General features: G+C 45.9%; 1 protein-coding gene across 2 annotated transcripts in view; it reads left to right on the top strand.

Moving 5' to 3' along the window:
- LOC147901051 (Guanylate-binding family protein) overlaps positions 1-26,554 on the top strand; it is a 67,562-nt gene extending 41,008 nt beyond the window's left edge. Inside the window, exons 2-5 of one of the 2 annotated variants that reach the window (XM_087376261.1) lie at positions 996-1,250; positions 1,365-1,577; positions 25,813-26,085; positions 26,202-26,554. In XM_087376261.1, the coding sequence (XP_087232387.1) occupies positions 996-1,250; positions 1,365-1,577; positions 25,813-26,076 (732 nt within the window). In that variant the 3' untranslated portion in view covers positions 26,077-26,085; positions 26,202-26,554. The remainder of the gene's footprint in view (positions 1-995; positions 1,251-1,364; positions 1,578-25,812; positions 26,086-26,201) is intronic. The other variant, XM_087376262.1, reaches the window with a different exon arrangement.
- The last annotated feature ends 787 nt before the right edge of the window (positions 26,555-27,341 follow it).

Below are 27,341 nucleotides of genomic sequence, written 5' to 3'. Positions count from 1 at the left end.
TGGTGATGAAGAAAGGGGAGGGAGAAAAGTGCAAGTTTCAATCCAAACTCTTATTAACTTGTTAAAGGTACACCAACATCAACACCATCCTGAAACCTAGCATCTAGAAACTCCTATACCTTGCACAAAAGCAGATAGAGTTCATGAATCCGATATCCATGACTTTAAAGTAATGGTCAACAGTTTCCTGTGCATCTCTCCTTTGACCCCCAACTGTAAAGAGATCTATATGCCTCTCTTCTGGGATTCATTTGTTAGAGAAACACGTATAATGGTTTATTCTACCCTCAAGAAACATGTAATCTAAGACATTCTAGTAATCAAAAGAAACATAAACACTTGGCCCTCCAACTCTCAAGTGGTCGATTCCTGAAGCATGAATATGCAGTGCAGATCCTATAGAAACTGGGTTTGGTGCGCTTCAATCCCTTAAGAGAGGATGGACTGGGAAATACACAGGGTTTAGCCAAACCTGAATGTTATACCATGCAATGAATCTGGTGCCAATGAAACGTTAAAGTAGAGCTCCCCATTTTTGTAGGAAGGCACATAATGTCTTATGGTAAAAAGTTCAGCATCTGTTCTAGATAATAATTCTTGTAATCTACCAAGAAACAAAGAGGCAGTGAAGTTTTCCATGCGGCATTCTGTGCCACCAAATGGGATCTATGATGCCAGAACATTCTCTCAAGTGCAAGACAAACCTCAAATTCCACAATTGCACGATAGAGATTCCAGGACAACTTAGTGTTGATCCCAGGTCCTTTGAACTGTTGGAAAAACAACCACCATTCTTATGCTGTATTTACAATCGTTGTTCTTTAAACAAAAGATATGATGTCCATAAGATTTCTCAGAAATATTCCCACACATGGGTGCCTTTTCTTGAATTCGAATGAGAGTTTTGTGATAAGACGTATTTTTCTCAGACTAAGTAGTTATGCTGTCTTCCAGCTTGGTATGTTTTCTGATACTCCAATTCACTTTTGCATCAGACAATTGAAGCCCTGAACAAGGGAGAGATTCCTTCTGCTGGCTCAGTGGTGGATGCTTTTAACAAGGCCGTTGTGGACAAGTGTCTTAGTACTTATAAAAGAAACATTTCTAACTTGAGGCTTCCCATGTCCAAGGATAGACTCAAGGAATTGCATAATGAAACTGCAAATGCCGTACTTGCTTGTTTTGACAAGGAGCACTTTGACAAGCATCATGAAGTATCAATGCATGCACTTGAGGTTGAACTTCAGAGTGTAAGAGATCATTTTTCAATCCAGTATGTCTTTCTTGTTTCTGTTCTTTAAATGAGTAGCTCCCCCTTTAGCGTAGATACAATTATATAATCTCATGATGAAATTTGTCTGCAGGCATATGAGTCCCTGAAGGTTGCAAATGATCTTAAATCCACAAAGGATTGTGAACAAATTTACTATTCATGTGAAGAAAAACTGGAGGGGCTTCAAGAAATGAAAATTCCCTCTATGGCCAAATTCAATGCAGGATTAGTAGCATGCAACACGAGTTTTGAGCAAGTATGCTTAGGACCTTCTAGGTTGCTATATGAGCGACGCTTGCAAAAGGTGATATTTGATCAGGAGAGCTGGTTTGCTTTATTTTAGTATTTTGCAAGCATATCATAAAATCAAGTGTAATTAATTTTGATATTCATAATGTAAGATTGTAACCCATAAAAATCTTGAAGATGCAGACAAACTTGCCATGTTTCCCAGCATACTGAAAGCATACATTCCAACGAGCCTTGTGACATAGGCAATGTCTGACCGTGTGGAGCATAAGTAGATCAAACTGCCCACCAACTACTTGTACAATGTGCCATCAAACTTTTCAGTCGTATCATGCTTACTCAGCTTGATTCCCTTTTCCAATGGAGTGGCCACTAGCTTACAGTTCTCCATCTTAAATTTGTGCAACAACTCCTTCGAATATTTTGTCTGTGACATAGAAATCCCCTCTTGGTTTGCCAAAATTCAATGCCAAGATAGTAGTGTAAGAGGCCCACATCTATCATGTCAAAAGTCTGACACAAGACGAACTGCAGTACTGCAATTTGCTGCAAATTACTGCCAAGGAGTATGATGACATCGACATAAAAAACAAGCATGAACAATCTGATTTTTGTTGCAGAACATATAAATTTGACTCTGTATGAGTGTTGGCAAACCCCTGGGACAACAAGAATTGCTGTATCTTATGATACCATGCACGAGTCGCTTGTTTCGGCCCATACAAGGCTTTCCTGAGCTTGCATACCTTGTGCTCTTGTCCCTGAACAACAAAACCCTGGGTCTAATGCACAGAGACCTCCTTCTTGACATCCCCATTGAGGAAGGTCTTGACATCCATCTAGCACACAAACCAACCATAAAACGCAGCAAGAGAGATGACAGAGCGAATGGTAGCCATCTTGGCCACCAGAGCAAAAGTCTACTCATAATTTGTCCCCTCTTGTGCATACCCCTTGGCAACTAAATGGGCTTTGTACTTCTCAATTGTACCATCTGCATGATGATACTTTATTTTGTAGATCCATGTGGTGCCAATCACATTCTTTGCCAATGGGCGTATCAACCAAGTCCCATGTAGCATTCTTTTGAATGGATCTAATCTCAGCTTCCATGGCTTTCTGCCATGCCGGATTGCCCTGACCATCCTCAAAGCGCTGAGGGTCAGTTCAGCTTCCATCACTTGGGTCATGAGAGCAAAATTCAGCTACTTAGCATTCTGAGTGCTGGCCCTGGTTGTCTTCAATATAGCCTGATCTTTAGTATCTGCAAGTGTCAACCTAGCCCATCTAGGAACTGAATTTTCAGCTGTCTTGCTGGGAATAGCAGCTCGAATAACATCCTTTGGACGGCGCTAGTAATGCTTCCAAATATTGGGTTCTCCCTACCCATGAGCTGGCTGCAAATATGAAACATTTGAGGGAAAAGAACCCTCAACATGTGGCAAACATGCGGGAGCCTGAGAGGTAGAGGGAACATCAACTGGAGAACCCAAATCAACATCATCCTCAAACTGAATGATGTCTAGAGGTGTATCATCATATGGAGGGAACTCCTCACTGATGGGCTACATGCTATCATGCTCTGCAAACAAAACATCCTTGCTTATGATTACTTTCCTTGTGGCTGGATCATAAAGCCTAAAGCCTCGGCTTTCAGTGCTATACCCCACAAAGATGGATTTAATGTTTTTATCATCAAGCTTGGATCGATTTTAAGCCAGTACCAAAGCATATGCAATAGACCCAAAGACTCTGAAATAACAATTGCTTGTGTAAGGCAGCGATTCTGAATATATGTGGCTGTAACAATTGCTTCACTCCAAAATGCTTTTGCATTCTCTTAAATTTCAGCATACACCGTGTCACTCCATGAGAGTCCTATTCTCTCTCTGCAATCAGTTTATGCTGAGGCGTGTATGGCATTGTTTTGTGATGCCTTATCCCATGATTTTTTAGGTATCCCTCCAAAGCATGTGAAGTATACTCTCCCCCATGTCAGAATTAAGTCTTTGAATTCTAGAACTGGTTTGGTTCTTAGCCAATTCTTTGAACTCCTTAAACCAATTGAACACTTCAGATTTGCTTTTCATGGGGAAGAGCCACATGAACCTAGAATAATCATCAATGAATGTGACAAAATACCGATACCCTCTATGGGTTGTGACATTCATTGGTCCACAAACATCACTATGCACAATCTGCAACACCCTTTGTGCTCTTACTGAACCTGGACCACCTTTTTTGAATGGTAGGTGATGCAACTTTCCAAGAGCACAAGCTTCACACACCTTGAGCGGGCTGCTGTAGTTTTGGCAATCCTTCAACCATATTATGATTATGCAAATATGCCAAGGCTCTGTGACGTGCATGACCAAACCTGGCATGCCATAAATCACCTGGAGTAGTAGAATAGACAGACAATGCTGATTATAGGGCTGAGCATCAAGCTTGTAAAGACCCATGCTGGCCTCATAAGAACCTATAGCCACAATCTCATACCCTTTCTTTGGATCCTTGATCCTGTATTGATCATCCTTAATTTCCACAAGCATGCGGTGATTAGATCCATGGCACATCTCCTTAAAACTTGGTCCTTGCCCATCTTGTATAGTTGTCCTGCAATGAGTTGCTAGGGTGCAGCTTTTAGAATTAGTTTCCTAGTATCCATTGCTTTCATTTCAGGAGGTGGTCTTTCTGCCATTAAGTACCCAATGATGTCTGACCAAAGTGTTGGCCACCAATATCCTGCGAGAAGGACTTTTCTTGCTATTGCTTCCCCTTGGAAATGTCCACTTGCAATGCCTCCATGTGCTTCACTAAGGATTGGCATGATCTCATGTGGCATCACACATCTCCTTAAAACCTGGTCCTTTCCCATCTTGTATAGTTGTCCTGCAATGAGTTGATAGGGTGCATCTTTTAGAATTAGTTTCCTAGCATCCACTGCTTTCATTTCAGGAGGTGGTCTTCCTGCCATTAAGTACCCTATGATGTCTGCACACCAATTAGGCACAACGTCTATTTGAAATAATGTAGCATCTGGTAGGTCATCTTCTATTTCTTCCTGCTCTTCTCCTATCCTCAATTGTGACATGTGATCGGCAATGAAATGTTGAGCTCCTTTTCTCACCATGATTTTGAAATTGCATTCTTGTATTTTGCCCCAAAACGTTGTACTCAACCACAGCTAAACACTGGCTCAAATGCAATGTGCTTCTGTCCCAAAAATCAGACTGTATCTCAACCAAAGAACGGCTGACAATGCAATAGGAAAATGTTGCTCAATAGGCATCCAAAAGTGCATCTACTTACAGCAAACACTTGGCTTCAAAATGCACAACACCTAAACATTTATTTGCACTTAATGTGCAGCCCAAATCTGTCCCAAATGCACTGACACTTGTGCAATGCAACTGCATGACACCTGTGCGTGAAATGTTCAACCAAATGAAGTACAAGTACTTGGTATATATAGTCCAAGTACTAGAGCACACTAAAACTCCAAAATAGACCAAGTCCTAGTCTATCCTACACCACCATATCATTGTATATATCTCTACACTCCAGTGAGGGCAGCTCCCTAAGGCTCTCCAAGTTCCCATCATGGAGGCACCAGAGGGTTCCTTCTCCCATCTAGACTATTGCATGTATCTCGAGTATCCTAGTGGATCCCATAATAACTTGTTGCCTAACAAGGCCCTTCACTTGATGTTAGGATCAGTGATATTAAGGACATCCTCATGTAAGGGAAAAATGATAGTGCTTCAAGCCCTTGTATCATGTGTGCCATTACATCTGAACCGGAGAAACTTCTATACCAACACCCTACTTGAGTACAAGAACATGAAAAGCACCAGGAGGAGATAGCATACCAAGCAAAGGCTAAGCTAATAGACTTGGCTTACCAAGGGATCTGGAGGCTAGGGACAAGGTGGTGGAGCTTCAATAAAGTAGCTTCCTCTTGACATTCTCCAAGAGAGCAAACTGATGGGAGGAGGAGAAATTGACTTCTACGTGACAACCCGGGTATCTAGTGGTAGTAACTCTCTCTATCCTCATATGAAGCCAAGGTCAACTCCCCATCTTGGTGTTTCCTGCATCACTGACCCAAAAACCAATTGAATTGTGCGAGCCCTTGCTGCTATACAAAATTCCTCCGAGATCGCTTTAAAGCCTCAAGCAACACAGTTGTGTCATTCGCAAGCTCATGGTTGACATCACTCTGTATGGGAAGACGAAGAGCCATCTATGTTTGTGAATAGAAGAAATGACTCATCGCCTGAGCCACAAAGAGATATAGAAAGGGACAAGCAGGCAGCCGTGCCGGATGGATCTAGAAATTTGAAAAATGTCCCTTTGCCATTCTATGTGAGAACCTAGCTCTGAGCTGAGTGATAAAGTGAAAAGTGTCACGGGGACGTGAAGTTATGAACCGTGACCAACTTTGGCTTAGGGGGCTAGCCCAGGGGAAGCGACACTTCCCAGAAGTCCCTAGGTACACACACTAGGCCTACTTGTAGATTTCACTCAGAGTGGTGTAGTCCACTCAGTTCTTGTGCTTTGAGCTGACTTCGGTTGTAGCTCCTTCAAGCTTAGCACATGAGTGTACTAGTCACTCCACACGGATGATGCATTGATATATAGATGGACTCGCGCGCTCTCCTAGACCATATTATCATTGCTAGTGGTTTATGTTTATAGCAGCAAATTTGATAGTTTGCTGTTTCAAGAGGAGGGTATGTCACGGGGACGTGAAGTTATGAACCGTGACTAACTTTGGCTTAGGGGGCTAGCCCAGGGGAAGCGACACTTCCTAGAAGTCCCTAGGTGCACACACTAGGCCTACTTGCTAGGGGCAAGGCAAGGTTTAGAGGGGTCTTAAAGTTAGGCCTAAGGAAACCAATGTTTCATTCGTTAGAAGGGGTTAGGATTTTAATGTGAGGGGCAAACCAATGTTCCATTTGTTTGCAAGGGTTAGAGCTTTAATGAGGGGGCCACGTGGCATTCCCTCATGCATACCTACCCTCTTCGTCTCCTTCCAAGGCCAACGCACGTTTTCTATTTGGTTTTTAATGCATTCTTCACGCATCCCGAGGTGAAGGGGCGGCCGTACGAATTCCAAGGAAGGCTTGACTCCTTGCATTTCTTGGTCTGCACGCATCTCGAGGCGGTTTGTGCGGCTGTACGGACTGCAGGAACTGCATTGAAGGAGTATGTACCTGCTGTACGGTCCTTTCAACACCGCTGCACGAGGGCCTTTATTTCTGGCTGTATGGACAGATGCACGTTTTTCTAGGCTGATTGTACGAACGTTAATTCACTGCTGTACGGACACTGATTTGCTGCTGTACGGGATACCATCGCTGGCTGTACGGATGCCATTAATGCTGTTGCTGTATGGATATCAAAGGCTGCTGTATGGATGTCAGTTCACTGTTGTACTGCCCTTTTTCCCTGCTGTACGGCCTGCTCACCTTCTCTCTCCTGCCTGTGATCCTCTTGCTCTATTCTATCTCAGATTCCAGCCCGTTATCCCTCTCTTCTTTCCCCTCTCCTAGCTGCCAGTTCCTCCTGCTAGCCTCAACACTGGATGTGTTGCTTTTGGAGGTGTTTCAGAGCTGGATTGCAGACAGTTGAAGCTGGTTTGAGTTCTCTTGTCGCTATCCCTTTCATGTGATTGCATTTGGTGGTTTTTGGAAGCTTGTTGTTGCTCCATCTGTTGTTTGGAGCTTCCTCTAGACCTTATAGGCTTAAGCAGACACTTAGTTACAAAGGGTGTGCCTGGGAGAGTGCCAAAGGGGCAGTGTATTGCATTTTGGAAACCCTGAGGCTGCTTGAGCATTTTGGGAAGTGTATGGATGCTTGGTCATTAATAGGTGGTTACAGTCTTTGTGGAATGCTTAGATATCTTTACAATTGGTCATGGACAAATGGTGAGCGCCTTAGCTTTGCCTTGGCACTTCGGTACTAGTGTGTGTACTAGGATGGAATGCAAGTTATAGCCAAGGTTTGGCTTGGGCAATGGAATAGCCCGTGGGGCAGAGCACAAGGGCGAGCCCTTGTTGTATGTACCAATTTCATTCCTAAAGAATAAATAAATACCAGAAGGGGCGCCAAGTGTTTGGGGCTAGTGTGGTGTCTTGTACTTGGTTTCATTGAGCAGGGGCACTCCAGCCTCCATCCAGTTATTTCTCCAATTGTTTCTAAGTGGCATTGGATAAAGTTAAGTGGTTGGAAATGATGCAATGTGGCTGTGAATAATGAATATGCAATGCAAGTCATGGTCTACTGCCCTTTAGGAAACTGAAGGCCGGTTACAAAAGACTTCTAGGATCCACTGCTCAAAGAAACCCATGCAACACAAGGTTGGATTGATCAAGGCCTCACGTAAGGATTGTCTTCACACTCAAAGGCATCATCTTTAGTGGATAGTTAGAGAAATAATCACCTTTCTATGCTTGGTATTGGGCACTTGGCAACCAAGCATATGCAGATCCCAAATCTTTATGCATTCTCTTCCTAGGTTGAGATTGCTAAGCATTGTTTATGGGCTTGCACTCAGCCTAGCCATATATGGTGGGGCAGTTACTGCTTAATTCGAGTTTCCTTCCATTTTCCTTAGGCTCCCATAATGACTCACCTAAGGTAAAAGTCTAAGTAGGGCATGCTCAACTCTATGAGGCTACATCACTTGAATGGAATTTCATATTCCAAGTTCGTAGAGACGTTGAACAACGATCTCTCACCACTTTGAAGGCCTCAACTACAAACCAATGCTAGGGCACTATCTTTTCATATCCTCAACGGATGGTTTCCTTTCGGAGATCGTCTCCAGCATCTCGCTAGTGTGCACACAGCAAGCAAGCTCATTAGAAATATCCACATCCTTGGTTAGAGATCATTCACACTCTTAGGAGCCAATGAGACTGTTGGAATATGAAGCCAAAGTGAGTCTAAAATGAGTGTTCTAGGTGGTCTAGATGTGGTTTTATAGTCTAGTGAGTCCTAGACATGCCACGTGTCATATTGGGAGATATTCCATAGACATTGTGACTTTCTAGAGTCTAGTGGCACACTATATAGTGTTGTACTTGTCTATTGTCTATCACATCAGTCAACATCAAGCTTTATATCATGTGCATATTTTGGTAATCATTGCCTAGCACTTGTTCTTTCATTTGCTTTCCATTTTGCCTTTCCATTATGCTTTCCATATTTCCATTCCATCCCTAGTTAGCTTGGCATTCTCCTACCTCCATGTCTCTTCATATGGTATCAGAGCTAGCTTTCCTCAAGGAATGAGGAGGCCTTGAAGCCCATCTCAGACCTATGGAGAGGCTAGCCTCTTCCACTCTAGTTCCACTCTCCTCCTCTCCTTCCTTGAGCACTCCCTCTTCTTCCTTTGCTTGTCCACCTTGAGCTCCCTTCCATCCCAAGCCTCACCAACGTGAAGCTACCCATCTATGACATGATGCTGAGATTCGATCACGACTTAGAGCTGCCACATATCCCGTGCTTTGCCCGCCATTGCTCAGCCAACTGAGCCGCCAACCTCTTTTGCACTCCATCAACCTGCAAACAGGCCGTACAGCCTGCTACAAGCAGGCCGTACAGGCCGTACGGATTGTACAGACTGTTTTCGTGCAGTCCCATGCCGTACAGCCTGCCCGTACACCTGCTGCTCACGCTCCCTCGCCATTTTCCCTTGGGACTGCCACCAACAGTAGCTGCTCCAGCCTCGAAATGCGTATCCAACAGTAGCTGCTTCTGCCCTCACCATTCTGCACTCGAAATCCACGCCATCTGAGCTCTCTTATGCTCGCCACAAGGTTGCCTTCCCTGCTCACTTGCTGCCCATGCAGCTCTAGCTCCTACTGCCCACGCTGCACTTGCTGTCCACACTGGCTACAAATTCCGCCTATCTCCAGCTCTTCTCTGTCCTGCAACAGACCCTCTTCTCTACCCGTCACTTGCTCCACATTCCGTCAACAACAAGTGAAGCTGCTCCAAGCTTGATGTGAGCTCCAAACACTTCCCGACTTCTCCGATTACGACCCCGATTGTCCTTGGTGCCTGAGCTCCACTTTTGACCGACTCTCTGAGTGCTCGTGACACCTCCGGCATCTACTTTGACATCAATGACTCTCACTTAGCCATTTTGAGAGTCACTATGTGAGTGCTCCATTTAGCTACCCCATGGACTTCATCGACACATCTTTTGGGGCATTCCTGCCTAGCGCTTCATCGCCTGGCAGATGTGCACACATGTGCATTAGCTACTTGGAGGACATCTTTTACTTCTAAGAGATCTATTTTTATTATTCCTACAGCTTGATGTATTTTGGGGTCCTCTGCCCTGGGTAGTCCCCCTAAAATGATATGCATTGAGTGTTTGGTTTTCATTGAGTCTAAAGATCCTGTGCCTTGGATAGTCCTCCTAAAAAGATGTATTAGTTTTCCTATTTTGGTGTGTGGCTTTCTAACATGTCCTGTTATGAAGCCAAGGGGGGATGTACTATGGGAACCATATGTATTGTCTTTGATAGGTCTATTTGTTTATCAGGCCTGGCGTGAGAGTTCCAAGATGTTGACGCATTGGTCTCCTAGACCTCTGAGTTGGTCATGCATCCATGCATGTTGGGCCTCTAAGCCATGCTAGATGAGCCTCTGAGTCTGTTGTACCATGCTCACTAGCCTCTGAGCCATGCTCACTTGCCTCTGAGATTGTGTGGGAACCATGTCTAGTTCTAGACCGGCATGCACAGTTTTGATGACCGTCATTGTCATGTTCTGTTCTTGGTTCCATTCCAATAGTCTCTCATCTTGCCTTCATGGGGGTTGTTGGAATATGAAGCCAAAGTGAGTCTAAAATGAGTGTTCTAGGTGTGGTTTTATAGTCTAGTGAGTCCTAGACATGCCACGTGTCATATTGGGAGATATCCCATAGACATTGTGACTTTCTTTTTTTTTTGGGCAAAAAAGAGACTTCTATTAAGTAAGAAAGAATCTCGCTAGAGCAAGCTCTGTGCGGAAATACAACATGCTAAGCATGTAATAAAAAACACCTCAGAAGAATGAGGTAGAAAGAAACCAAGGCTGAGGCTGAAAATGCCAACTCAACCCTATAGAAGTCTCAGCAAAGAAGGGAGAGTCTCTCCGATCTCTGAGAAAAGTAACTCTCTTGGAGGAGGCTGCTCGAAAAGATCCCTGCATGGTCGCTCAAATGGCCATCAGAGTGTGTACGGTATCTGTCCAAGTACTGGCCAAGATCTGAGAAGGATGAACTTGAGAACCCTCCAAAGCCTCAGTGCATCTGGCTCTCCAAATGTGCTATGCTGCAATGCCAGCTAAGACCTCCCATGGAGAGTCAACCGAGGAATGAGCAGCCTTGAAGAGAGTGGCCGGAACATCCTCTAGAGAGCACGACTCTACAAGGTGTCGTCGAATGTGAAGAGGCCAAGAGGAATCATCTCTCTCAATGAAAACCTGGAGCCCTGAAAGAGTGAGCCAAGCCACTGATCCCCAGGTCATATAGAAGGGGAGGCGAACAAAAGTGCTGAAAAGTCTTGCAATCCCCTTCCATATGATTCTCGCCTGTTTGCAATCCCAAAGGCAGTGCTGTATTGTCTCCGAAGCAGAAAGGCAATGAGGGCAAGTAGGATCAGCCCCGAACCTGGATCTCCAATGGTTCACTGCTATCCCACCATGAATAGAAAGCCGAAAGAAGAGAGTGATTTTTCTATTCCGATGGGATTTCCAGAGCCTCTGCCAAAAAATTTTCTGCAAGTCAGCAGAAATCTGAAAGTTCTCCCAATGAGGAGCTCTGGTAGGCCTCCAACCCCTACAGCTGAGCTAGAATTTCCTGGCATTACTGACCGTGTAACGAAAGAAGGGGATGCCCTTCTCTCGGTGCCCTTCATCTATCCATTCCCATTCCCCAGGGTCCCACTGCAAAAACTTAATTGGGACACCTCCATGAGCCCAGGGCGATGAGTAGCGGGTCAGGATCCAAGGACCACTGTGAAAGAGAGCCATGCTCCATGAAGCCCACTATCCTGACTGGCTAAAACGGTACCTCCAACAAGATACCGTCTGTGGATCTGGACAGCCTACCCCCCGAAGAAACATCAAAGACTAGGGCATCCTCATGTGTGTCATATAAAGCAATCACCTGCAAAGGAATTCCCAATCTGGAAAATGCCCCCATCCAGGTGGAACAAGTAATAGGCATGTCATCTGTGTCCACCCAATCCAAGGGCAAGGCTGCATTAATGTGTTGGACTCTCCCTGCACTCCCTCTGAGATTATGAACCATCTGGGCCTATCGGTTTGCAGGAAACTTCCTGAAGGCTTTCCATGTTCCCACAGTAGATGCAGGGCCCCTCTCCTATTTGGGCCACTGCATGTAAAGAGAAGCTCCAAGTGCTCTGCCATGCTCATCCAAAATACTGTCGTTCCACATGATAGGCTGCCTTTCAATCTCTTCACGGATGGACGGGGGAATCCTGCGAAGAGTACTCCTGAAGCTGGCCCATGCTTTCAGGATAGCAACCATAAGAGGGGAAGAAGGAGATCTGGGGTGGGCTGTGGTGAAAACCCATGTGGTACTGTGTGTCCAATCCTCTCCTGAGGTAGGCATGCGAGACTGTATGCATCTGATAAAGAAATCCTTCCAAGGCTCTTGCCCTAGCATAAGCTCTCTCACAACGACCTTGCAGAGTAAGGCTCTGCACTGTAGATCCGGATCAATGATATTCAAACCCCCTTTTCTTGTAGGAAGAATCAAGGTCTCCCAAGCCACCGTGGCTGTAACATCAGTTGTGCCATCTAGACTACTCCATAAAAAGTTTTGTACGGGCCTCTTAAGCTGAGTGATACAATCTCTAGAGTGGCACCAACAAGAGCATACAAACCATGCTGTGGCTAGAAGAACTTGGTTAACCACCACCACTCTGGATGCCAAGTCATGTTTGGCTGAGCTCCAGAAAAGGAGCTTTCTTCTGATGCTCTCCAACACCGGAGCAAACTGTTGTGAAGGAGAGATGCCCACCCCAACCTGGCAGCCTAAATATCTGACGGAGATACCCCTCTGTATCCAAGTGAAGCCAATATCATTAACCCAATCCGGGGTGTCATCATCACAAATCCAAAAACCATTGGATTTATGCCAATTAATGTGTGCACCTGCAGCCGTGCAAAATAAATCCAAGGCTGTCTGGAAGGAAGTGAGTGTCCAGGGGGAGGCATCCAAAAAAACAGCGGTGTCATCTGCCAACTCACTATCCAGGAGCTCTTCCTCCCGGCGGAGAGGAAGTATGAGCCCATAAATATCAGCTTGAGATCTAAGGTAGATACTCATAGCTTCCGCCACAAACAGAAAAAGAAAAGGGGCAAGAGGACAACCCTGGCGGACTGATCTGGAGATCTGAAACCTGTCCCCTCTTACCCCCCCAATAAGCACCTGGCTATGGGCTGATCTGTAGAGAGAGGACACTCCTCTAATCCATGCATCTGAAAAACCAAAGCGAGATAGAGTACTGTTATGGATAAATTTGACCAAAGTAAAAAGGCATAAATATGAGTGTGTGCTTGTATGTGTGGCAATAGTATAATAAAATATGGAGTGCATAGGGCCCAGGGTTGAGGTGACAGGGCATGACCATGTGCCACCCTTCCACGTAAGAGGACCCATAAGGTGCGATGTACATAATCCATGGTAGGAATATTATAAAATGTAAGGTGGCATGGCTCCTCCATGTGCCACCCCTCCACCTAGGCTGCATTTAGTGAGATATGGCCCAAAGTCCATGGGAGAAGTACTATAACATAAGTGGAGATGGATATTATATTGGATTATTCCCTCCATGTAGGATAGGCCCATGTGGGGAAGGTATAGAAGATCTAAGAATGCAAGTTAAATAATGGAGAAAGTAGGATGAGGTGGCAAGATTCCTTGTGCCAACCCTCCACTTGTCCTCCTAGAGGTTTGAACGTATTATAAAATTGGGGAGAGACCAAGGGAGTATAATAGACTTGAGATATGGAGCTTGATTTATGTGGAAAAATGAGACAAAGGGTTGTCGCACACAATTGAGAGTGCGTAACCACCTAGCCCACATGGGCGACTTTTCCACACACACCATGCATGTGGGAGGATGCATTTATTGGGAGAGACCTCCTCTCTTGGCTATAAAAGGAGGGGGCTATTCCTTGATGGGACACGCTTATTCTTGTAAAGCCACCTAGCTAGTACTTTGATTTCCCCTTCCCTTCCTTTTAAATAAAGCATGGCCCTTTTCCCTTCATGTCTCCATCTTTACATTCCTCCTCCCATCATGTACATGCTTCTCTTCCCCCTCTGCCTTTCCCCTTGTGCCATATCTCCCTCTTCATTCCCTCTCCTTCTAATCCCTTTTCCCCTCCCATGATAACGTTTCGCCCTCACGTTCTCCTTTCCTCTATGGCCCTTGAGCGTGGCCATGCTTAGTGTCTAACCACTTGTCCTGATTTCTTTTCCGGCTAATAGAAATGGTGTGGCTGCTGGGATCGAAATCTCCACGGCTAGTGGGGTAAAACCTGTTACTCCTACGTCTGGGTGCGGCTCTGCGGCCTCTTCCGTGTGCAGTTCTCTACTTTTGCGCCTCCAAACTACGTGCCTTCCCTGTCTCTACGGCTGCAAAACCTCCCTGCTTTTGTGCTTCCAGTCGGCCTGCTTTATGCTTGCGGTTCCTACGTGTATTCTGGCTAGCGAATCTTCTGCTTGTAACGGTCGCATCTGCAGAACTGCAACATCTGTGCTCCTACGTGCGCCCACTGTGCACACCCGCGCGCATCGCAGACAGATCGTGATGGTTTTCTGGGCTCCTGCGTCTTCTGGTCGCGGATAAATTTTTTGAGTTTCTGCAAAACTGTAACAGATCTCGCGCCCCCCTCTTCTCTTTCTCTCTCTTCTCCTTCTTCTCTCCTCTCCTCTCTTTTTATTAAAGAGTAGGATTTGAACCCAAGACCTCCCCCTTCACAAAAGGGAGACTTATCATTGGGCCAACAAGTTGGAAGTGATGAAAATGTAATGATTTTTGCTTATATATTGAAATCTCGGGAACTGTAACTCTCTAACCGTGGAGAGTTTACTCTTGCTGTAAAAAGCAAAAGTACTTCATTTCATGTGCTCTATTCACATCTCCTACTAGATCGCCGATTCGGAACTTTTTCAAGTCCACTTCACGGACGCACGCCACACGAGGAGGGTGGATATTTATGTCACTTCTCGACGAGTTTAAGGATTTGGTGCCTGGTCCTCCGCTCATTACGGCTACCAATTGGCGAGATCTCTTTCTTGATCTTCATGTCGACCTTCAACCGCTGATTGTCCAGTGCATTGTTCAAGGGGACGACGGGTGAGATGATACACCGTGGTTGATTCAAGGTGATGAACTATTGATACGCGGGGAGAACTTTGATTTTAATTCTACTCATTGTGCGGTGATCGAGCTACTTGCTGCTTCGGAGGTAATTAAAAGGGTGTCCTTCTTCGAAAGGTGGGATGCTCCCCAAGCTTGGGGGGAGATTTGGCACATCTGCTTGTTAATTCTTGTGGATAAGCTCGTCTTGAATGGTTTATTCTCAATCTCACTACAAAGGTTTCTAGGCCTCGGCTATGGTTGGTAATGTTTCGACCAAGGAATCTATTTGTACTTAATCAACGTTTTGTACCTCGTTTCGAGCTTCAAGTTGTAATTCTTTTTGGTCTAAAGATAAACTATCAACAAAGGATTGCGAGTTTATTTGGTGCTGAATGTTTGGCTCAAGTATTGAATTCTCCCCACCCTCTCCTTCTACCTATCTTGGACGACCAAGAAACTTGGGATGTCCGGATTTTAGTCTTGGTGTGATGACATCTTGGATCCTTCAATTTGATGGAGCTTACAAACCTTCGACCAAGGCTGCTGGCGTGGGTGTGAAGCTCACTTCATCGGGTGGTGAGGAGTATTGTTATAGCAAGTTTGCACCTGCAAGTACTTGCAACTGAGCTGAGTATTCGGCACTCATTTTTGGGCTACAAAAGGCACAAGAACATCACGTCAAGCAACTTGAGGTGCAAGGAGATTCCCAACTAGTGTGTGAACAAGTTAGTGGAAGGTGGAAGGTGCGGAGCAAAGACTTGGTTCCATGACATCAACAAGCATTGGAACTTTGCAACCAATTTGAAGAGGTAAAAATTCAGCATTTCCCTCGAGCTCAAAATCTAGTTGCTGATTTCTTAGCACGTGAAGCTTGTACTTCAATCACGCATGAAGCGAGTGGAAGCACCGCCCCAACAAAGCTACAAGCCACGAATGAGGGTGATCATTTGTAAAGAATGCAAAGGTTGTGGTCATCATGAAACTAAGTGTTGGGCATATTTGATACGAGTTTACCGACTTCGGAAGATCATCAGAAAGGTCCTCAAGGACATTGCTCAAAAGAAGGATGCCAGACCGCACACCCTTTGAAGAAATAGCATGGCGATTACAAGAACTGGAAGAAGCTGAAGGTGATGTGCAAGCTCTTCAACTGTTGACATTTGTCATGGCATTCTTGTTTGCCTTGATGAACAACCTCATGCAGCGCCGTGTCTCTAAACCTCGCTTGTAAAGATGGATGTGATATCATGAGGGTTGGTCCTTTTAAGATTATTTATGTGCTATTCTATGCTGAAGATTCTTCCCGTGTAGTATTTCACAATACACCAGTCACACCCTACCTTGCCTATGTGTGCTTTGTGGATGTATCTTCACCCAATTTTCAGTTCAAGCTACCTCTTTTCATTGTTTGCCCATAGATAAGCCTCATTTCGTCTCTCTCTTTTCCATTTTCCAAGCATGGCTGACATTCCCGTGTTTTGTGGACGGGTTGAAGAAAATCCAAATGAGTATCTTGTGGCCTTCAAGCGCCGTTGTGTTTCTCTCAACTTTCTTACTGAAGACAGACGGCTGCTGGTTCTTTTCACATTTCTAGAGGGTTTTGGCTCAAGTGTGGTATGAGAAGCAGGCCGAAGACGTTCGCCAAAGCTGGCCAAGGTTGACAGCAGCAATGATTGAGTATTTCGGCAAAGAAGAGGAGCCGAAGAATGTGTACCTGCAGGTGGCAAACTTGAAGCAGTTAGAAGGTGAGACAGCGCGTCGATATGTGGATCGAGCGGCCGTGCTCCTGGACCGTTTAATTGCCACACGCAGGAGGACAATGCCGGATTTCGAGCTAGAATGACTCAGCATGTGTTGGGCTACCTTGTAGCAGGAGCAAGTGACGAATTTCGCCTCAAGCTTAAATGGGAGAATCCAGAAACTATGGTGCTAGCACATGAGATTGCTCAAAAGTTTGATAAAGTTCAGTCTGACCCTGCTTCAAAGAAGATGACTGTCCCTCCGCAATCCCCTCAATTCTTGCAACAACAACCTGGGGGGTCTAACTCAGGGGCATACCCCCACCCCTCATCAGGGATGTATCCACCGCCTCCACCTCAAATGTATGGTCCTCCCTTAGATGCTTACCCTCAATAAGGAGTATATCCTCAACCTCCGCCTTGAAGATTTCCCCAGCCTCGCCCATGAGCCCCCCTCCTTTCTACTCCCTCGGCCTTTCCAGCTAAAGAGGCCCCTCCTGCTAAGGAACCCGGAGTTAATGACCTAGCTGATCTTCGGCTTGAGATGGTGGGAATTAGAAATCAAGCCAACCGCCCTCCAAGAGACCGTGCTAATGTTGTATGCTACGAGTGTCACCAGAAGGGTCATTATCGCACGGAATGTCCCAATATTCCAAGGGTGAATCAGGTTTTGTACTGAGGATTTTGACGTAGAGATCCTTGACCTCGGGAAAAGAAGTCGTATCACCTCGGACCCCTCTCCAAACCGTGGACCAGGCCGCCCCAGAAAGAAGGTGTCCTTCTCAGAGCCCTCAGATGCTGAGATGGCAGACCCACCAACAGAGAAGACTAAAAGATCCCGCAGGAGTAAGTGGTCGCCCTCGGATTTTCCCATCGGCTTAGGGTAAGAGGACTATTCGGTCGTTCAGGATCTTGCTCATCGGTCTTTGAGCATCACGCTCTCTCAGCTAATAGCGTTAAGCCCTAAGGTGAGACGTGAGCTGCAGCAAGGGCTCTCAACAAGGAGGAGCAATAAAAAGGGAAAGGTACAAGAGGTATCTTCTATCTTTGAAGAAATTGATCGGCACCTACATATAGTAGATGTCATCATAGATAATTGCCGTGTCAAAAATGTGTGTGTTGATGGGGGAGCTGCATGTAATATCATGGTGCCCCGAATCATGAAGAAATTGAATTTGAAATGCACAAGGCATTCCTCCACTCGAATCAAGGTAGCAGATGGTCGACGACTCGCCACCCTGGGAGTCATTGAGGATTTGTCTATCACTATCAATGGGTTGACCACTACTGTCAATTTCTATGTAGTGGACATCAAAGATACAGGCAGGAGTTACCCAACCATACTCGGGAGACCATGGTTGAGAAAGAGTGATGCAGTCAGCTATTGGAAGACAGGACACATGTCTTTTGGTGCTTCTAAGGAGAAGATCCCGGTGCAACCAGGTGCCACGGAACCAGAAGAAGAAGAGGAGCAAGACAGTGATACTCTCTTATCCTCGGTGTCTGAATCAATGGAAGGATTAGATGGGGGGGAGGAGTTCTTAGATGAGGAAGTTTACATGATGGGGGTGTCTCCAACCCCGCCACCTGCAGAAAAGGTAACAGCTAGTCCTCAACAGCATAATGGAATGGAATGGAAATATGGAAAGCATAATGGAAAGGAAAAATGGAAAGCAAATGAAAGAACAAGTGCTAGGCAATGATAACCAAAATGCTCACATGATATAAAGCTTGATGTTGACTAATGTGATAGACAATAGACAAGTACAACACTATATAGTGTGCCACTAGACTCTAGAAAGTCACAATGGGATGAAAACCAAAGAGCCAGAATGTGACTTGAGCTGCTTCTCTCCCCGTGAGCTGCTGCCCCCCCCCCTCTCCTCTCTCTCTGCCAGCCCCCTCTCCCTCTCCCTCTCACCCTCGCTGCCCCCCCTCTCCCTCCCCCTCCCCTTGCTGCCCCTCCTCTCCCTCTCTTCCCGCCAGCCCCCTCTCCCTCCTCCCTCACCCTGCCTCTCACCTTCCTCCGCCCCGCCCTCCCTCTCCCCCACCTGCCAGCCCCCCCACCCCCCTCCTCCACCCCCGCCCCCTCCCTCCTTCTCCCTCACCCGCTCGCTCCCCTTCCTCCTCCCTCCCTCTCCCCCACCCGACAGCCCCCCCGCACCCCTCCTCCACCCCTGCTCCCTCCCTCCTTCTCCCTCCCCGCCCTCCCTCTCCCTCTCCCCCACCCGCCAGCCCCCCCGCCCACCTCCTCCACCCCCGCCCCCTCCCCCCTCCTCCTCCCCCGCCCTCCCTCTCCCCCCCCGGCTGCCCCCTACCAGCCCCCTGGCCCGCTCTCCCCCCCCCACCCCCTCCCTTCCTAACCCGCCCCCTCCTTTCCTCTCCCCCGCCCACCCTCTCCCTCCCCGCCAGCCCCCTCCCCCTCCTCCACCCCCTCCCTTCCGAACTCTCAGCTCCCCTCCGCCTCCGCCCGCAGCCTACCTCCGTCTACCCCCCCTCCCCGCCCCCCCCCAACCCCCCCCGCCTCCTTTCCTCCTCTTCCCCTCTCTCCTACCCTCTCCTGTTCTCCTTCTTCCTGTGCCCGTATTCTAGGGCGTCCTAGGCAGCAGTTTCACGGATGGAGTTTTTTCAGTGTTTGAATCGGCCTTTTCACATCGATTGGCGAATGGATCCCCATTTAGCCAATCTCCGTCCACCTCCACCGGCCACGAGAACCGTCATTTTTTCAGAAGACGAGTTGCAGCAGCTCCAGAAAGATGTGGAACTAGAGGGCTCCACATCACTTTTCGCCCGCATCTTTGGGTCACACCCTTCTAGATCACAGGCTAGAGATTGGATGCTAGCGGCGTTACCAAGAGATCTCGCCCCACACCTCAGGGATACTCGACTTTTGGGACGTGGAATGTTCCAAGTGGTTTTCGACTCCCACAAGTCCACAGCCCTTGTTCTCAAAGCTAATCCGCTGGCTTTGGGTTTGAGGAGGATCTTTCTTTTACCCTACACCTTGGGCTTCGATCCGGTCGAGGAGGACAGTTAGGTCACATCACTGTTCATTAGATTTCCTGGTCTTCCTTAGGTCTACCATTGACTTCTTGCCACTATCGAGCCACATTCGGAGTGGTCGCTGAGATCCCCCCCCTTCCTGGCATGCCTTCTTCCTTGGCAAAGGCAGTTAGAGAAGACGGGGTGCCTCGAGTTAGGGTCATTGTCTCTAACCCTAACATCTCAGATGACCACATCATGCTTCAGCATCCAGACAGCTCTCTCTTTCGACAGAGAGTCGAGATTGCAGGTAGACAGGACCAGTGCAGGATTTGCAGGACTCTTGGGCACTTTGCTAGAGACTGCCCAAGGAAGAGAAAAAGACCCAAGAGGTCTTTTGGTGCGGCTCCTTCATGTACTACCCCGATTGCACCTCCCCATCGCCCTGTACCACGCACTCCAAGACCACCTAGAGCAGCAGGGTGCCCTGCTTCGTGCACCCCAGGATCACCAGGGGCAGCAGGACACCCAATGCCTGCAGCACACCCAGTACCACGATGGAGAGCTATCAGAGCGGCTCCCTTACCTCAGGAGAAGACCTTTAATCATGTTCAGACAGATGCCATCCAAACTCTAGAGGTGGATGTTGCTGCAGCCCCAGACACTATAATTCCACATCAAGAGGGGCCTTGGTTTCTGACCACGAGGGGGCTACAGATACTTCTTCCCCACAGACTGTTCCTGCCACAGTCAGGATGACCGAGAAAGTGCATGCACAGATGAGGACTCCAGATTCCTCTTTATCCCAGCCACAGGCCTCCTCAGCCCCCAGCTCCAATTCTACTGATAGAGGCCTGGCAGGTCCTTCTCCTCCATCTTAGGTCTTCTTCGCACTCCTTGGCCATACTTGCTTATGAGGAATTGTTTTTCGGCACTGGCAGATTCAGCGACTTTCATGGATGATGAGGAGTTTGTGCCCTCCACCTTAGGGGTCCCGATCATTGGGATTCCTTTTGATAGGGCCTCCCCCTCAACAGGTGTGGGGATCCTTTCACCTGTTGAGTTTCCTGCCCTCAGTAGAAGTGTTTCAGCCCAGGGAAGCTGGTCTCCTCTACTAGGTCAGGTAAGCCTTTCCATGCAGCATCCTCCTGTCCGATGAGGATAGTCAACTGGAACATACAGGGCCTACTAGGCAGAGTTCCACACTGTCGCTGTAGGCAGCTAATCCGAAATCAGCTTCATCCAGGTGTCACTAGAGGTGCTATTGATATCCTTTTTATCCAGGAACACAAGTTGGATGCCGGTGATTGGTCTAAGTCTGGCAAACTGCTTTCAGGACATACCTTTTGGTCGCCTGCTATGGGCACAAGGGGAGGTACTTGCATTTCGGTCTCTCCTTCTATTCTCCCCTTGCTTGCTGGTCATGGAATTATCTCCCCCTCTAGAGCTCAATGGATCATTATTTTGGTTGGAGGGCGTAAGATTGGTCTTCTCAATCTTTATGCTCCTAACAACAGAGGGGACCGGGTCTCCTTTTGGAAGGAGTTACTCTCTTGGGCCCCCATTGTAGATTCTTGGATCATTGGTGGCGATTTCAACATGGTTGAGTTGCCATCAGACAAAAAGGGAGGCAGACAGGGTGGAATTCATTCTTTGGAGAGGGCAGCCTGGGATGCCTTTCTTAGTACAGTGGCAGGGACACTTGGTTTGATGATGCCTTTCATGTTATGCCACAGTCACTCCTGTACTCTTGGTCGAAAAGGAGAACACACATGCCCATCCATGCATGTATTGATAGATTTTATGTAGACGATTGGGCATTTGACAGAGGTAGATCTCTATGCATCCCTACTGGTGTTTCCACCTCAGATCATTTTCCAGTGGTGTTGCAGATTCTTGAGCCTCATCGGAGAGGACGCTCTGCCAGTGTCAGGATTCTGGATGCTTTTTATGCAAAGGAAAGCCTCACGGAGGATATTTTACAGATTTGGGTTTCTCACATACAGGGTGGAGCTGTCCACCCATCTCAGGTAGCTACAGCCTTATTTGAAATTAGTGACTATTATCATACAGTCGCTGATTCCAGGAGACATGAGATTCTCAGACGTGAGATTGGTATACGCCAATAGTTAGCGTCCCTTCAAAGGGAAAAGCAGAAGAGGCCCACAGATGCTTGGATTCAGGAGCGCCTTGTTACAGCAAGGGCTCATATGCAGACATTGTTGGATCAGAGAGCAGAGTATGTCTTTCATGCACGAGAATCCTTTTGGATTCAGATGGGTGGCAGGGTCAACAAACACTTTTTCTCTACTTGTGGACCCAGACATAGTAGAGATAGTGTCTCGCAGCTTGTTGACTCAGACGGGGTGTTACAATCAAATCCTGATGCTGTCATGCATATAGCTTTCAGATTTTTTTGCATCCCTTCTTACTGCAGATCCGGGCACACAGGCCATAGATGATGGACTCCCATGGTCAGAGACTATTTCCATGGGTGTCTCAAACCTTGTGCAGATACGTTCAAATATGAAATTTGAAACTGCCTTACCATTTGCAGCGGGGAGGGCCATAGCTTCAGCCCACTTAGTGACATATTGAGTGGCTACCAAAAGATACTTCTTTTTGCGGATAGTCATGGGCAAGGGCCCGACAAAATCTATTCCCCACTTCTGAAACGGATGGATGGACATCACTGGGTGATGTTGCCTAGGACGCAAATCCTTCCTACCAAAGAATTGGCATGGTTCACAGGTTTTGCAATACAAAGTGACATCCTTGAACAAGGTCGGCCAATAGTATCCAGCATGTAAAATCTTCTTAGCTGTATAGTCACTGGCATAGTGGCCTCCACAAAATCCATCATGATAATGCTTCAATACCTTAGGCACTTCATCTGCATCAATGGCCCGTCTTAGTAGCCCATCCATGCCTTGACGGTACAACACCCCATCAAAGAGGGTGTAGCGCCTACTATCTCTGCGGATCTTCTTTCTCTCATAGCTAGTACTTTCTGGAGGAAAGGAGAAAGCAGTCAGAAACCTGTAGATACCACCATACCATGGATCCCCAACTTCTATGGCCGCTACAAGGGTTACATCAAGGCACTCCTCTAAATCAATCAAAGCATTCTTCAAGTTGGAACAACCCCCTTTTACAATTTTGAAATAAAAATCATATTCTTGTAAAAGTGCCAACCATTTGGCCAACCGGCCCATGGGGTTTGGTGATTGAAGAACCTGCTTTGCAAGACCAGTGCTAGTGAGTATAATGAAGGACTTTCCAGCCACATAATGCCTAAATTTCTCAATGCAGAACACCAAAGACAAGGCATGCTTGTTAGCCTTTGAATAGCGTCGCTCAGTGTCGAGCAATTGTCGAGAAGCAAATAGAACGGGATACATGAACCGATTCATGACTTCTACCTTCTCGGGGTAAAAAGAAATTTCAAAAATTGAGAAATGCTTGTGGCCATCGGATTTTTTAAGACCCTCAACGGCCTTCATTTTTCCCCACCACAACCATTGATCTCCCACGATCCACCAATGGAGTAGAGAATGTGGAGCAGGTGACATTGAATGAGCCCCCACTTGCTTGGTGGCTGCATTTGAACCATCAGATCTTACTAGATCTAATGGATCTAGTTGAGTGTGCATATTGTAGAGGGGTTCCATTTGCTCCCATGGGAAAGCCTTCGTGCATACGTCAAAAAGATTGTTGGTGGTAGGACAGTACATCAACAGCATGACATCATTGATGATGAGCTCTAGTACGAAGTGGTAATGGACTTCAATGTGCTTCATCCCAAACACTGGGTTCTGTGCGATGGCTATGCAACTTTGTTTGTTGCACATGACCATCGTGCCTCCTCTTGAATCATGTCCATATTCTCAAGTATCCAATAGAGCCACAACGTCTCACATGTTGCACTATAAGCAGCTCGGTACTCCGCCTCTATAGAAGAAAGGGCAACTGAGGGTTGTTTCTTGGTCATCCAAGAATGGCCCCTAATGCAAGCACAAAACAACACCCTGATGTCAATGTCACCTGTCCAATCTGAGTCACAGGAATCCGCCTAACTCAATCCGTGTGGTGTATGTAATCCCATATGTACGCCAGATCTTCCTTCCAATGATTCTCCCTAGGTTTGGCAAAAAATTGACACAATAACCCGACAGCAAAGGAGATGTCTCAAATGAGACATGTCCCAGTAACCTCCCTTGAGTGGCTCCAATGGTGCATTTCTCAGGGTTGAGACTACCATTTGCATCATTGACCCTTTGGAAGGCCAACCTAACCTTCATGACGTGCTCCTTACGTGACGAGAATATACAGAAATCATCTGAAAACACCTCCAAGAAATCTCCCAAATAAGGAGCAAACACCATCTGCATAAATCTTTGAAAGGTAGCAGGAGCATTGGTGAGGCCAAATGGCATTACTTTGAATGCAAATGTCCCCCATGGTGTGGCAAATGTGGTTTTGAGCACATCTTCTTCGGCAATTTTGATTTGATAAAACCCAGAGTAACCATCACAGAAAGTATACATCTCATGACCACTTACCTTCTCAAGGATGAGGTCTTGAAAGGGAAGAGGATGATGGTCCCTCTTGGTGGCTGCATTGAGTTTCTTATAGTCGATGCAGACCCGCCACTTGTTGTTTTTCTTTAGACTTAGAATAGAGACTTTTCATGTGTAGAAATGCTTTCTTCATATTTAATGGAGTATGGCATGACTTGGCATCATGCCCCTCCTCATTGGCTTCATTTGAATACTGCTCAAGGTCAAGAATGATTGACATGTTTATTTTGAATTTCACAAGTATGTACTTTCTCCGCCCCTCATGTTGTAATTATAGGGGTTTGGAACTAGTGTTTCTCTTCACTCCCTTCTTTCATTCGGTGATACATCACACACTTTTCTTTCATTTACTAGAACTCCAAAGCAACTAGTACATCAAATGTTGACAAAATGACCTAGTCAACAATCAAAACCTTTCCACCCAATGATAAGTGTTGTATGGTACGTTAATAACTATTCCTTTACACTTCGCAATATTGGGGCTAACTACTTAGCTAAAGATATGACCACATGACCCAAAAGATCACATTGGCTATGAAACTGACATCCTATTGAAGCAAGCTTTATTTGTTAATGTTCTGTGTATGCTTCGTACTCGGTATTGCAAGCAAGGGTGAAGGAGGGAGAGACACACATCTGAAGTCATACTCTTTGTTGCACACCTTGAAAAACTGTACATTCACATCTCCAGACCACCTTCAACATGAACACCTCTCTCTCCTTTCTCTCTCACACTTCTCTCAAAAATCCTACATGCCTCCAACACTCTAGACTTAAAGAGATTGCATAATCATGCATCATCAATCCCCGTCGAACCGCAAGTTGTTCAATGCCTTCGTTTAACCTTGCATGTTCTTACTTGATCGGAAAGCCACATGATCTCTTTTAGATCTAGGAGTTCCTAGGTATACAGGTATCTAGGGGGCATCTTGACTCTTCTTGAGTCAAAGTGGTTGTAGCATGGGATGGAAGTGGCACTTGGTGCAGCTGTGATCAAGGATAAGAAGCTTAACATGCGCACCTGTCTCACTGCTTTTATGGCGTAATCTATGTCCCCTTGGTTGAAAGATTCTAGCAACTGTTTTCAAGTGTCTCAAAGCTCTAAATCCTTTTATGTACGAATCCAAATCTCACATTCTCTACCAAAAATCAAGTAAGACGTTTCCACATAAAATTCTGACTCTGTTTTACCAAGAGAACTATGCTGTCTGACCTGTAAACAAACTCATCCTAATGCGATGCATCTCGACCACATAAAACAACAAGAACTTCCAACTGCTGCATTTGAAGTTTGAATAATAGCATTATCAAGCACTGCCAAATTATTGGCCTGTTTGTTCAGAAGTCATTATGTTAATCTTTATCTTTTCTCGGTTGACAATCTTTATATATATTTTTAAAGCTAGAATGAAAGTATGGATAGTGATAAGAATGTGAGTTTATTTCACAAGATTTGCACTTACGAGAAGGTATTGCTGCAAAGTCAAGCACAGGTTACTCTTTACTTTTTTCAAAATCGCACATAACCTCTTAAGTGCATAAGATTGACCTGCAGGGACTGATATGCACCACTTTGATATAAACAGATGCTATCAAAAGGAAAGCTTGCATTTTTTGACAAATACAACGATAGATTGTTCAATCTGATCGTGATATTTTCATTGGCCATGGTTGTGGTTGGAAGATTTTTTATCAAGGTCAAAACTGTAGAATTTGCAGCATGGTCCTCCTTCATTTGTTTAGAGACATACAAGAAGTTATTCTGGTCGACGGAATCTTTGTTTTACAATCCAGCATGGCAAAGTGTGGTTCTAGTTTGGGAGGGCCTTGTTTATAATTCCATGTTTTGATGCTGACAGGTGAAGGATTTGATGTTGAGCTGGCATTTTTTGTAGTTTGTAAACATCAAGTTTAATGTGCAAGTAAGCCTGTGTTTCTGGATAAATCTTGTATTATAGCTACTTGTTTTTTGCAGGTGGGCAATTCCTTTTATTTCCATTGCTTTTACAGTCCTGGTATTTCTCCATGTGTCTAAGAGAAGGATTAGAGCTCATTCCCGTACATGGAGAGGTGCTCAACCTTGAATTTTCACAACTTACTGGAAGTGGGCTCTGCTGGAGTGCTTGTGATTTCCATTAAAAAATGATTCCACCAAGTCAGCTTGTACTCTGATTTAGTAATTACTCCTGATGTCATGTATGAGTATCTGGATAATACTTTAGTGACATCAACATGCACCACCGGTGTCAAGGGTACTCAATTATTGAAGGTGTCCAAAAGGTGCAGTATACATCTGAAATGTGCCCATGAGGCAAACAAGGTGCCAAAAACCTGCATTTGAATGGTTCTTTGTTGGAGTTGAGCATTTCTATTTTGATGAAGGAACTAATAGAAATTTAGTCCCCTTATTACGCAATATTGAAGGATGATCTCATGTGGTTCAGTTTGACTCCACCCAACTGTTTTACTTTCTTCCCAATATCATTTTGTGTAAAGTCTAAAAAGTGAGTAGATGCTCGGAAATGGAAATCGAAGCTAGATTTGGCCTCTACTGTAAAAATAATTTACAAAGCAGCTTATTGCTCTCTCAGATTTAAAAAGAGCCTTAAGCACCATCCTGCTGGTTTATTCAAGAAAGCAGAAGCTATCTCGATGCACCTGAAGCAGTCTAGTAGTGGTATCATTAGGTGTTTGGAGATTATCAGTATGAGATTCAAGCATCCCCCAGGTCTTTATCCCCTTGCTCTGACTCTACATGGAGTAATCGCTCGAGCTCATACTGAAAAAAATTGGGTAGGGCATCGTGGGTCTGCCATAGGTAGAAGACTCCTAAAGGGAACCCTGTCTCCAAACCAATGTGGAGGGTATGTGTTATCTGGGATTTAGTCAAGCCTCTCCCATCGTGCCTCTGCGATTGCCTCCTCAATCTCCTGCATTCAGTTCTTGGCCCCTATCAGGTGGTGGGCAAGAGCGCTCAACCTCTCCTCCGGCTTCTGGGAAAACTGACTACATATGATGGTGATCTCGAGGAAATCCTGTCTTGGAGACTGCCCAAACCAATGTGGAGGGTATGCGTTATCTGGGATTTAGTCAAGCCCCTCCCATTGTGCCTCTG

Source organism: Dipteris shenzhenensis, chromosome 6, assembly GCF_047967505.1.
Source record: "Dipteris shenzhenensis isolate YYH24624 ecotype China chromosome 6, Dip_SZ_1.0, whole genome shotgun sequence".
In the NCBI taxonomy this organism is placed as follows: Eukaryota; Viridiplantae; Streptophyta; class Polypodiopsida; order Gleicheniales; family Dipteridaceae; genus Dipteris; species Dipteris shenzhenensis.
This window is presented reverse-complemented; position numbering and strand designations above follow the sequence as displayed.